This window comes from Falco peregrinus, chromosome 10, assembly GCF_023634155.1.
Source record: "Falco peregrinus isolate bFalPer1 chromosome 10, bFalPer1.pri, whole genome shotgun sequence".
NCBI classification, from domain to species: domain Eukaryota; kingdom Metazoa; phylum Chordata; class Aves; order Falconiformes; family Falconidae; genus Falco; species Falco peregrinus.
The window spans coordinates 29,010,429-29,024,459 of NC_073730.1; the positions used below are offsets into that span (position 1 = coordinate 29,010,429).

Here is a 14,031-nt window from a genome sequence, read left to right on the forward strand (position 1 = left end):
AAGGGACCGTTCCCGTGCTTCCCCGCATTGTTTTAAAGGCGCGGGGGGAGAGGAGCCTGGGAATGGAAGACGGTTAAACCCGAAATGCAAAAGACAAAGAAAAATTATGAAGCACTGCGATGCTAGGAGCTCCTGCGCGTCCGTTACCGGTGCGAAACGCGCAGATACCTGAGGACGCGGGGGGGGTAACAGGCACCAGCGCCGTCCCGGGAAAAGGGAACTGACCCAACTAAAGTTGAGGGCGAGGGGGGTGGGTGGGTGGGGAGGCGGGACAGCACGGAGCAAATCTGCTTTGCAGACACGGTGCAGCGCCGCTTTGATGAGGCACAAATCCCCTCAGAAAGGGATTAAAGGTGGCAGCTCCTGTCACCAGTGGGCGGGTTGCATTCGCCGGCTACAGAGCGCGCCCGGCCCCCGCAGGTCGCAACCCCCGAGCGCGCACGGCCCCTCCGCAGATCCCAAACTCGCGCGGGGCACCGGGGCGAGTGGGCGCCCGGGCAGGCGGGTCGCTCGCCCCCTCCCCGGGAGCACCGCGGCGAGGCTCGCACTTGCCGCGACCGCCCCGGCGCTGAGGGACAGCCGCCGGGCCGCGCCGGACCCACCTTTGCCGAGGTGCAGCTTCAGCAACAGCAGCTGGAGGAGCAGCAGCCGAGCGAGCGCTGGCCGGCACATGGTGCTCGCTCCCTCGGTGGCAGTGTGCGGGGTGCGCGCTGCCGGCGCGCCGCTCGCTGCCCCGTGCCGACTGCGGCCGGCGCCGCCCCCGCCCCGCCGCGCGCCGCCGCCGCGCCGTGACGCGCCCCGCTGGGCGGGCCCCGCGCGCCGCCGCTCGGCTCGGCTCGGCTCGGCTAGGCACGGCACGGCCCCGGCCGCCGCCCCTGGGGAGAGCGGCCCCCGCCCCCTCGCTCGGCGCCGCGGCGAGCTCCGAAGGGGCCGTAGCCGGAGGGACGCTGCGGAACGCCTCCCTCCGTACGTCCGTGCCAACGGCGGCAGCTATCGAAAGCCCCGCGGACGGCACACGCCGCGCTCGGGCCCGCATCCGCGGGCCAGCTCGCGGGGGACGGTGGCCTTGGTCGCGGCGGCCGGGCTCACCTGCTGCGCCTGGCGAGGGACCGCGTTCCGCCCCGGTGGCGGCGGCCGGCAGCGCCGGGCCCCGAAGGAGCGGGGCGGGCCCGGGCCCGGCCCCCTGCGCGAACCCGGGCGCTCCTGCCGGGCCAGGCCTGCGCCGCGCCGGGCCCGCCGGTCACGGGCCTCCCTCCATCTGCCCGCTTACAGGGACGGCCGCGTTCGTGATCTTAATTTTACGAAGCCAATTACACACGCAGACCCTCTTCAATGGCCTCGAGTCGCAAATTGCGTGCGCTCCTCGTTATTTCAGATTTCCCACTGAGGGATTTCATTATGACCATCCTGATGTGGTCATCTCCACTTAATTGTGTTCAAATTAGTGAAACACGTGTGAATCGTGCTAAAGGTGGTAACCTCCCTTCCCGGGAACGCTTTGCCCTTGCTGCTGCTGCTTAAGCTATGCAGTTTGATCAGTAATTACAAAGGAAACGTTTTACAGGCTATCAGGGGCCATGTTTATCACTCTATTTGCACAGTGCTGATGAGAAAACGGTTTGCTGTCTGTAATTAACATTGCATCCTTGTTCATACAGTCAGGATGAAGTGTATTTCAGTAATCTTACTATGAATTTTTTTTTTTTCTGGAGTAACTTGATTCTAGCATCACAACGGGATTAACATGATTATATGTGGAATGGTATTAAAAAAAAAAGCACTAATTTTACATAAACCAATGTAACAAAACTTTTCCGTTTCAAAGCTTGAAATGCCATTGACTTCAGAACTGTCCACTATTTAAAAATGCACCTGTGCCTTTAACAAAAATGTTGCAAGTCATTAGTCAGTAGCATCACTAATGCGTTTGAATCATGTGAAGAGGAGAAGAGCTAATCATAGAGCTATTTCACTAGCAGCTTAGAGAGTATTAACAGTTTATTCAAGCCTTTTTGAACAACTTTTTAGCATGCAAAATGTAGCGCATGTTTGTGTTGGCTGGATCAATGTGATAGATTACAATAATTGCTTAAAGCGAATGAGGTATTTATAACACATTAAATCTTTTTTAAATGTGCCAAAACATAGATTCATAAAGCTACTATAATTCCTGGCCTCATTCTTCTCTTTCCAAAATTAGTTTAAATTGGAAGTGGCTCCAAAGACAATAATGAAGCTATCCATTATGAGAGAGGTGTGAGTGTGCAGAGCATCAGTCACAGCAATGATTTGCTACAATTCCTGTCAGGATTTTGTTTTACTAGAAAGTACCAAACAGGTATTTTTGCCTGACTGCCTCTCACAGAAAACATTATTAATAAGTTTTGGGGGTTTGGTTTTTTGGTTTTGGGGGGATTTTTTTAGTTAAATGCTCTGATGACACCTCACCAACAGCAATTTCAACAGCCTTCACTGACCAGCCATTGCAGGGGCTACTTGTAGCCTAGTACCATCTGGTGGACATATGTGTCTCCAAGGAATTGCAGAGGCAAGAAAGAAACTAGAGGTGCTAAAGGGGAAGTAACTTGGCAAGGGAAACCATTTGGTTTGCAAGAGAAATTAAATCTAGTTTTATCCATTATGTTCCAATAGTTAATTAAGACTGTTAATTTACCTCCCAAGATGTGTCTTTCAGGAGCTCACCTCGAGTCAGAAACTGGAACAGGAACTCCTGCTTCTTTTATCCAGACTGTATGGAAATCTGTAAAGCAACAGCACACACATATTTGGCCAAACAGTAAGTCTCCAACAGCTAATATGCAACGTGTAGTAACCATCATATACAAAATACATGTAACACACTGCATTTCCTAGTTGGCAACTGAGTTTTTTTATAGATTTGACATACATAAACCAGTCTGTCTCCTACCTCAAGACTGGTCATGGTAGATGAGACCAAGGGTCCCTTCTAGCTCCTTCTGACCCACACTGCAGCTGATAGCAGATGCCTGAGAGGGAATGCAAGACCAGAGCCAGCATACAGCAATGCTTGCCCAGAACAGTTTCCCATCTTCCAGCCATTAGTGGCTCAAGGACTTACTGGACATTCACGTAGTCCTGAATAAGTTTTCATGAATATCAGTTTCTTTTCAAATATAAGTAAAAGCTTTAGCAGGGGTCACATCCCGAAGCAAGGAGTTTCCAAGCTCTACGTGTTGTGTGACGTACCTCTGCTGCAGGTTGCTCTGGTGTCTTCACTGGCTCCAGGTGTATAGCACAGAACATGTGCTCTTGCCACACATGGAAATATTTCAGCTTATAACTAATGTAAGTAAACGTAGGAACACAGTGCCATCCTAATGATTTTTAGAAGACCAGCACAGAGTTGAACTACGTGTTCCTTATTTTTGATTGATCTGTAGCATAAAGGTGACCCAGCTTTATTCAACACTTCTCAAGCTAGTTAGTACAGGGCTCCTGCTGTAGCAGACTGTCTCCACTGGCTGTTATGTATAGTTTTCATTAGGAATTGGGCTTAGGCTGCTGAGTCAACTCTTTTCTCTCCATCTGAGTGACTGGTATGTTCTACCTCTACCTACTAACTAAACATTCAAAGTCATCCTAAAAGTTCAGGCAGACCAACCAGCAATGGGTCAGCCTCAGCCCCAGGGCACAAAGAAGAAGGGAGCAGGAGGCTCTCAGACCACATCAAAGTGCTGTGAAGGAAGGACAGTTCAATAACCTGCGCTATGTGTAGTCTCCTAATTTTCTTCTACTTCTGGTCATACACCGCTGCACATAAAACAACATGAACCAACAAATCAGCCAGCCGCTAACAGCAAGGAGGTACCTCAAAACAGTGAATGCTGTTTCTATAGAGCTTCATCCAGATGGAGCTTCCCATCAGCTAGCTCTGCTATGTTCATCATCCATACCATTTCTTTGATCTATTTAACAAAATTATTTTTATAGCTGGAATTTTTTTCCTAATACAGATATGTTTTTCCATACTTACATCTTTCAACAACTGGTCACTTAAATCCATATGTATCTCATTATAACTATAGTTCATACACCAGAAAAGTCTCTTCAGTGTCATGATGAATAACTGATTGATCATGTTAGCACATGCATCCATAGCCTGCACACTGGATTTTCTGCAGGCTCGTATTAGTATAGCAGGTTCTTTTGTTGTTTACTCACACAGGTATGCAGATGCACACCCTTGTAATCACAGATTGTATTTGAATTGGAAAAATCATTCAGAAGCATGTAAAAAGCAGTGCACCAAATGGTTGGAACTAGATGATTTTTAAGGTCCCTTCCAACCCTAACCATTCTACAATTCTATTTTAGTGAAAGTTCATCTGCTGTTTCCAGCTTTTGTCCATTGTATACACACTTTTCCTTCTTTTGCAGAACACTACTACACAGGTTCAGACCAAGCATGCTACGAGCACTTCCACCTGATGTACAATACCCAGGACGTTCTAGTATTCACCACATTGCAGCTGAAGAGGCCACAGACCACCTGTGCAAGATGAGGTGACCACCACCATCCATGCCGACTTAGGGACAGACAACAGATTTCATCTATTTTAACAATGAGAACCTGGGCACGATCATGCCAAGTTAGAGTGGTAACAGACTTACCCTAGTTTATTTACTGCCACTCACAATCAGGAATGTCAAGAAGCCATGGACCTCCCCAGCTTCCCCACCCTGTGACCACTGTCAGAGAGACAGCTCCAACCAAAGAGAGCTCTCTCAAGTATGGCAAAATGGTGGATGCCTAATTTTTTTGTCAATAAAATCTTTGCTAGATATTTTTTTTTTAAAACAAACAACAACAAAACAGACTGTCAGGGAAGAAAAAGAATGGGACTAGTGTACATATACTTCCATACTTCCACTGGGAAGCCTTCAGTCCATCTGCTGAAACTCTTCAAGCCATGGAGACCACGTTTCTTAAGATATTTGTGTTAACATCCTGCCCCCCCATTTCCCTCCAAACATCTTAATGCCCTCCTACAATATATTTCTTTTTTTTTTTTCAAATGGGAATTTAAAAAACTGTCCTCCTCTATTTGTATAATAACCTTTAAAAATATCTCCCATCCCTTAGACTGACTTTTCCAGTCTTGTCTTTCAACTAGACAAATCTAATTCCTTCAATCCCTACATGGCTTTTAGATATGCTAACATAATATGTTTTGCAAACAGGTATTTAAATTAAACCTTTTAATTAAAGTTAGTTGAACTAATGCACTAGCAGTCACATCCCTTAAACTACCAAATGATACGCCAGTACCGGCAATATTATTTACATTTTAAAATAAAATTATCTTGCCAAAACTACTGTGAGTTTGCTGCTATAGGTAGTATTGTATATTACATTTAAAGCTAAAATTCATTTTCTGCTGCTTTGACAAAGTCAGGCTCAAAACAAGCCACAAACCCAGTGGAGCATAAATACATGCTCACTTCTGATCAGAACTTGTCCCTAAGACTCTTAGATAGCTCCTGATTTTTACCTGCTGTGCTCAAAATTACTAACACTTTTCACAACCTTCTTTCCTATTTTTGGGATTACCAAGCCTATTTTTGTTCATACTTTGTTCAACACTGTTTCAAAATGTTCTACTTACTGTTTTTATCTGTTAAGACACTTTAGTCTTCTGCTTTTGATGAATTTCTTCAAAATCTGCCCATTTTAAACTGCACAGGACAGTTTCTTCTATTTCCCCTCTTTTCATAGTTTTCCCTGACTGACTTCCAGGATCTGCTAATTAAAAACTTTCCCCTACTAACTTACTTAAATACTTCTACCCTTGTTCATGTGGCTAAAGGAATTTTCCCTAATTCATGCATTTGACCACTGACTGTTACCATAGCATTAGTGTTCATTAACATTTTACCCTCCAGCCCCCTTACTGGGGCCGATTGTGACCATCCCCACCTGCCTCTTCCTAAGGGCAGTTTTAATGACAGGTGATACTACTCTTCATTTGCACACATCCTCTTCTGCATGTGTGAAAGCATGTTAGGGCTATAATTCTTGAGGGGTTTTTTCCACATCGTATTTTTTATCTGACTAAATGGTGTCCATACCTTGATCTCCCCTTTCTATGCTCTTATTTTTGCAACTTTTATTTTTTAAAATGCTTTGTTCAATATCTTTTATAATCTCTTTTGTTTCTCAGCTTAATTTTATTCTCTTTTAACTTCAGCTTCTTTCCAGAGGACTCCAATCTCCCAAGTCAGCTGTTTGCTGTTTTGCTTTTCATATTTCTCATTTAAATCCACACTCTGTATACTCTGTCTATTGGATGCATCTTCCCCTTTCTAGGGGCCACATTCTAGGGACCTTTGACAGCCACTGGGACTTTCTTTTTCCTTGTTTCCTGTCTAAAAGGTCAATTTAACCGCCTTAGAACACTCGAAGTCTTCTAATGATATCCTTATTTTTAGTTAGCTCATGGCCTAGTAAAGAAAGGAGGACATCACACAATCAGATTTAAATCAAACTACAAGCCCCCTCCATTTATCATCCCAGAATTGTCTCTCCTACAAGCCAGAATCTCTCACTTCCATAGCCATAATTCTTCTTTGCCCTAAAACTGTCACTCAGTTCTCCTGTATTCAAGCATAAGTAGCAGTGTGAAATAACACCGCCACACTGCTGGCCAAACAGAATCTCAGTAGTACTTATTGTTCAGCTATGAGACTACAACACTTAATGACCGAAGCTTCCCCTTAAATGTAGAACAAACTGCATCACACATTTACTAACTGCATATATACATGCATAGATAACAGTCTGTATCTCATGCTCACAGATTCTTCAGAGCAATTCTTACTTGCAACCACTCTCTTAAACTTTTATAGAGATATAGAGATATGTAACTGCAAACACAAGTTAGCCCACTTTGACTACCTCCTCCTGGTTTTCCTTAGCAAATCAACTGAATTATTGCCCAGTGCCATTCAGCAGTACTCTGGCCATGTAAAAGCAGCTGGGAAGAGCAGCTCCCTGGGAACCTGGCTTCCTGGAGAGCACTGCATTACTCACAATACTTTTCAACTATGGCTTCAAATTCATCTTCTTCCACTTCATGCTCTTGCTCCTGCACGGGAGTAGGGGGAAAATAAGAGATGCTTTGCAGTCCATTGGTAAAGTTTTTATTCAGCTAGAGAAGAGTTAACACAAGGCTCCTGCCCTTCTTTCCCATCCCAAGGCTGAACACCCTGCCATAGCAGTATCCCTAGATAATAGATCTTTGAGTGCAACCAAACCTACAGTCACAATAGGGACCTTTCCCATTAATTTTAATGAGCATAAGAATGAAGGGACCAAGAAGAAAAAAAGTGAGGATTAGGTGTCTGGCAAGATCTTTTGCATGCTAGAGAAGCACTGCTATAGACTGATCTACTCTTTGCTGTCATACAGTGACTAATCACCGTGAAAGCTAACAGAAATGCAGACTTGAGGCCATAGTTAGTAACAAGTACAGTGGGATTTTTTCAAGATGTTTCACTTCAAACTATTTATCCTATTACTACTAACAAAGGAATCATGAATTGGAGCAAAACTGAAGTTGACAGTGTCTCGTGTAACTCTACAGTAACCATATACCAATGCTGTAAAGCAGCAGATTAGTACCACAGGCTGCTGTTTGCTCTATGGCTCCCAAAGGGCTTAGATACAAACAGTGAAATCTAGTAGCAGCACCAAGCCTGGATTTTATTTTTTTTTTCCTTTTCTCTTTCTTAAAAATTCTGTGAGCTAGGGCTTACTCCATTTTTCTCCCACACCTTATTTGTTTAGGCCCCAATGCTGCAAAGAAGTGGTATATCGTGCATGGATGGCAGAAGCGGAGACAACGTCTGGTTCTGTGAGGTGCAAAATTCCCTCAGCTCCTAGCAGCCCTCTGGAAAGCTCTAAGCATCTTGAAGACTCACAGACAAATTATTTTAGCATTAATTACAACATCAATGAGAAAATAATACCCAAATGGGAATTTAGGATGATGTCTGCATGGAATGTTTCTCATTATTTTTGTATGGATTTTGTATGACAGCAGAACACTTTAAAACCCGTCTTGCTTTCAAGCTAGTGCTGAATCTACTGCGTTCATGCTAAGTGGCAGGCAAGGTCTAAGTCATCTAATTTGTAAATTGTTTTAGATACTTGACAAGGCTGTCTTTCTTTATGAAGGAATATGAACCCAACATTTGTTTTACTTTTTAAGTGAAAGCTCATTAAAGCAAATTTTTCAAGGTTGGATTCTGAGTGCTTTTTTTTTTTTTTTGCTTTCTCTTTTGATTTACTAGCTTGTCTTTAATAATTTTTTTCAAAGCTATCTCATCAGATATTGCCATCTCATCACTTTCAATTCCTAAATAACAAGAGAATGAATAGATCTGAGCTTGGTCAGAGTGGAATTATTTGTTTTCAGAGTGGATAAACATCAAACTTGTTTTTAAAATCCCCCCAAAAGAGGAATGGTGGGAGGGGAGGAAAAGAGAAACATTAGGATGTCTTTTTTCCAAGAGAGAAAAAGAATCCAATTATTGTCTTGCAAATGTAGGCCTGATGTTCAAATATCTCCTCACTTTGTACGGTGTTTTGTTCAGTCAATGACAAAATTCTTCTGGGTACATAGGTATGTGTATATATAATCTATGTATAGCTTCATTACAGATAAATTAGTTACACAAATGCAGCCTTGTTTACATATGTTTGAGAAGAGTTATCAATGTAACTGAGTTGTGAAAAACTTGTTTCTTTGAAGTTGAGAAACCTTTTCTCACAAATGTTAGAACAGAGCTCATGCCGTGTGTTGAATCCATGCTTGTATGAGTGATAGACATGTTTATGTGCACTCCCAGAGCTACAGTTCTTTTAAACAAAGTTTCAGAAAACATGTCCTTTCAGATTTACTGCCTGTTATACCATGTTGCAACAACAGCAACTGATGGATCGATCCCTGTGGCGTTTTGTCATATCACATAAAGCATCAAGTGATAGATGCACTTCAGAATAACATGTCCTAGAGACATAGTTTCTAGAAGCACAAAACAGCTCTCCTCCTACCCTTACTAGTACACCCTTCAAAATATTCCCCCATCCCCAATCCTTTCTTCCAAAACAAAATTGTCTCTTAGTTCCACACGTTAAGATGAATCCTGCCTGAAAGAGTACAAGCGTATAGATACTTGTAGCCCAAACTAACCTAAACCAGCTCCTGCTAATTCAGCTGGTCCTGATTTGCTGCACCTCTTGTGCTTCAGCCCTGGGTTCTCTTATGGCTCTTATAAAGCACAGTATTTATGCATTTGTATGTCTGTACAGGTCTTGTCGGACTCATACAGTGTGAACTTCCACAAGCACTTTCCACAGCACTTGGTCAAAGCACTTCAATTTTTCCTCTTAAGACTCCTGTTACTGTCTCAGAAAGACCTTGTCTCCCTTTCATTCACTCGTTAGAAATCTTAAACATGCTCAAACTAATCCCAGAGTTACTGTTTTTTTAAATAACTTTTCTATTTCAATATAACCTGTGCCACTCAGTAGAATTGCTAAATATTTGTTGTCTGCTAGTTATCAAAGGCAGGTCTTGGCATGTGGGAAGGGGGCCCATGATCCCTAGGAGGACAGAAGGGCAACACTAGGCCAACACAAAGCACTGGAGGAGAGCACTGAAGGGCTGCAGCCGACATCACAATCCTGCACAGCGGTTCCCTTTCACCTGCAAATGATACATCCCATGGCCAGATCAGGGTAAGGCAGCTCATGTTCTTCAGCTGGTTAAAGGGCTAGGACCCAAACCATGGGCACACTCACCTGCTAGAGGGCACAGGTCTCAAGGACTAACATGGTTCCCAAAGATCATGACAAGTGCTTGTAGTTCGCATGAAACTTGATCTGGGAAGAGGATTGTTTCTCTTACAAAGCAGACACTGGAGAAATTCAGATATTCCCACCCAAACATTTGGACTCTGTTTCAATTTAATACCAGCCAACTCTGTGGGCCCTAAAAACATGGCATAATGCTTGTATCTCATAATTCAGTGTAGAGTAACACCTGCTTTCAGTCTGAAAGTGAAACTTCAGTTCAGCAAATCACCCAGCCATCACAAAGACACAGAGGGAAGCAAAGGCCACCTCCCTTTGTACAGGTTCACAATCTTATCTTTGCCTTGCCAAAACAAAATCAATAGAACAAAACATAAGGTTTGGGCCTTTTGTTAATCATTTGACAACCAAAGTCTATAAATTCATTTCCCCGTTTCATTCCTTTATTTATCCTGCTGCTCTGAAAGTCCTGAAAGGACAATGAAAACTGGCCTAACTCTGGCTCTCTCAGTCAAATAAAGCTGGCATGGACATGGAGTTACACTTAGCCACCCACCCACACAATTTTAGTTTCTCAGCCATCAAAGCACAATCAAAACTGCATTTTCCTGACTGTCAGTTTCTCCATGCATTTTTTAGAGCGCAGATGTAATAGGTTTTACAGGGAGTCCCTTTGATTCATGCCAACCCTGCACATTCTCATTCTGCCCCTAATCTCTCCTTTGTGGCACGCGGACTCGGAGCAGTGGGCATGGATCCCAGTGGACACTGATTACCATCCAAATTCCCTTTTGGAAATGATCCCATCTGGCAACTGCAGAACCCAAAGCTTCGACCCTCAGCCATTGTTCTTCTCCAAAATGAGCAGATTCAACTTTATTAGAGATTAAACACTTGCTGTATTTTATGTTTAAAGCTAATTCCAAGTTCTATGTCAAAACACAGAAGCCTTCCCTGCTAACCCTCCTGTAGGGTTTTTTATTTTAACGATGAATAAAAATTAAGCAGTCCAAGCCACCTTTTTTTTTCCAGAATACATACAAAGAATTGCTCTCCAAGCTTAAATTTTGCATGTCAAGTTTCATCTGGGAGCAGATTCGTTTTTACAGCTCAGTTATCAGCTGTGCAAACAGGCTATTATTCATGTTCATCTAGGGTCTGACAGCATTATTGGCCTCTCAAAAATTTGCCAGGCCAGGAAAATTTATGCAGGACCCATTTTAGAGAGGTAAGAAAAATGAGACAGGGCTGAACAGGCCCACAAAAGGCAACCAACAGCCTTGTACATCTTACTCACAGTGCTGGAAGCAATGTCGTTACCTCCTGTTGCACACTTCCCACAGTGAGGCTCAAATCCGATCAAATCCACATGCAACTCTGCACTGTGACCTTTCTCTCCCTGTTTGTGGTCACATATGCAGGGTGCAGATGGTCAGACTTCTCTCCACTGTGGAGAGGGCATAGCTGATGCATAGGCCATGGCACTGCCTTGCAGCTGGGGAGTATACCAGGTAGTAGGGCCCTGCATGCATAGAAACCCTATCAAAAGCCCTGTTCCCCATCAACTGAGCCCTTCTTCTTACCATTAAACCCATCTAGCATAGCTGATGGATGGATGATGATAGGTCTCAATTCATAACTCAATGCCCCCCAAAAATAGCCAAAGTGCACAAATCCAACCTTGAGAAAACGTGTCCAGTCATATTTCTTGCAGTGGTGCTCATAGTGTAAATGTTTCATGGATAAACATCACTCTTCTTAAGCAAGGACAATCTGTAAAGCTAGGCTGTGAAATAAAAAATACATCGGTATTACTTTGCCTTATATCCTTGTGTTATGATCTATTGATCATAACACGTATCATACACTTGAAATTTGTACCAATGGTAGCAGTAATCTTTTCTTATACATTATATTCTTAAGAGTTTAGTAACCTGAGGTTATTTATCTTTCTGAAACAAATAAAAAATTCTGGTAATATAAAATCAAAATCTTCCCTTAACAAACATATCCAGTAGGGTTAAGGTCTTTCTGGTTTTATCTGCAGCGTGGGGTGGTATTTCCATGGATTTTATTATGTTAGTTTTTCACAGTGTCAAAATGATTTCCAAATCAATTTTAAGAATCTGAAAGCATTGTATAATGTGTCTGCAAGTCAAAAGTAATCTTTTGACTTTTATGCAGCAACACTAGTAAGTGTATCTTTTAAGACAGACTGTCCTGGTATCCTTACCATTAACAATTAAGTTGGTTACAGTCCTGTTGTAAAAGTTTGTCTTTCTAGGTAGCTTAAATGACTCTTTTGTTAGTCTTTTTATTAAAAATGCAGAAATACAGTATCATGCCTTATCAAAAATTAAATCAGCATGGTTGGCACCCTTATAAAATTTTAAAATTGTCGTTATTCTCATGTTAAGTTAACCCCTCTCATTTCCTTTAGACATCTCTGGGAATTCATCCATCTTCAAAGGAAACTCAAAGGGCAAGACAGTGTTCCTGTGATTAAATGCAAGAGTAAACAACGAACATAGTAAAACATGGTGGTTTGGTGTTGTGGTTTTTTTTAACCAAGTTTACAAGGATTCAGATGTAAAAGACATCAGTATTTAAGAGAATTTATCTTGAAATAAGCCAATGTCTGAGTTCTGCACAGCAGAACAGGAATTTGTTGGTGGGCAAACCCCTGAAAAGTACCCCTAAAAAAGCTGAAAAGTAAAATTTAAGTTGAATGGTAGCCTGTCTTTAGTTATTGCTGTGGGCAGAGGAGCTTATTACTTAATACCCCTGAGGCTGTTCATGGCTTTCGGCAAATCCCAAATTCTCTGTCTTCTGCTATATGGGAAGTCAGACTGACCAGTATCTTCTGACACCTTCCTCTGTGTCACCAGCACTAATATTTATCTAGGCAGCAGTGAACTCGATATAAATCCATCCTCACAACAACCTTGTGAGCAACCTGAACACCTCACAATTCACTTCCACCTAGCTCAGAACTCTATATACTGCATTACTCTCTTCCACATAGAGTACCCTTGAAATCCTATTGGTGTTAACCAGTATTTGTTTACAAAAACCAGTTATGAAAATGGGCAATTCATCCTTGCCACCTGGAGGCTAACCAAACTGCTCCTCTATCCTTGAAGATGGATAATTACATGTTATTTTTTTTTTTTTCTGTAAGTAACAGCAGCATAGGACATAAATATAAATAAGACTGATTACTCCACCAAGGAAAAAACTAGTCCGGCATCTCCAGTCACTACTGTTGCGAGGTGCAGGAACCACCACGTTCCTAAATAACAGTGGTACAACAGGAAACCCTGAAGTTACCAATGAACGTCTTAGCCCCTGCCCAATACTTTCCATGATCAAATTATGTTTTCATTTACAGTATTAATAAAATTCATTGTGAGGTACCAGCACCAGGCTGACTCTTTATTTTCTTTCTTAGTTTCAGACAAAACAGTTCACGTATTTCAGACAACTAAAGCAGGGAGAATATATTGTTCCCCCACATGAAGGAATAGAGTAACCATAGTACCATTTAACTGAAAAGGCTTCAGAACCTTCAGATCTTGAAATAGGGACTTCAAATGAGTTAAAAACCATGTAACTTATTTATTGCACACAAAAACTATGCTATGCTTACATTATAAAGGCTGCTAATCAAGCACATAAAATGGTGTGGTTGCCTGTGAAACAGTAATTCAAGTGCTTCGTGCACAGGCACCACGATAGCACTGTAAATGACACTGTCACATATTCTCTTTTCCATAAGACCCTTACCTCATTCAGTACGCAGAATGAACAATGTTCAACTAATGTGTAGCTTTCAATAGTTTATTTTCCCTTCATTATTCACTCTCACCAGGCATTATTTATTACACACTATTCAGAGTCTGCTTTAAAAACAGAATTATTCATTTCTTCATAGACTTTTCCGTAGTGCTTATCAGAATAGTATGAATGCTTCAGACATCAATGCATTTATTTTTATAAACTTTCTGGGATGTTAAGGTTACAGTTTTGCCATTTTTATGGAACATGAACTGAGTAAGAAGTACCAGCTAAACTCGGGTACCTAACACAAGCTGTTTAAAACCTGTGTTTTCAGACTACTATACAGTACTTCATATATTCAAGATTAAGATCCCAGTGGCTTCAGCTGGAAC

The 14,031-nt window shown here is 42.5% G+C and overlaps 1 protein-coding gene across 2 annotated transcripts in view; it reads right to left on the reverse strand.

Annotated features, from left to right (window-relative positions):
- Nucleotides 1-770, reverse strand: part of LRP8 (LDL receptor related protein 8) — a 194,322-nt gene extending 193,552 nt beyond the window's left edge. For both annotated transcript variants that reach the window (XM_055815837.1, XM_055815836.1), the window contains exon 1: nt 603-770. In XM_055815837.1, the coding sequence (XP_055671812.1) occupies nt 603-672 (70 nt within the window). In that variant the 5' untranslated portion in view covers nt 673-770. The remainder of the gene's footprint in view (nt 1-602) is intronic.
- Between the last annotated feature and the right edge of the window lie 13,261 nt (nt 771-14,031).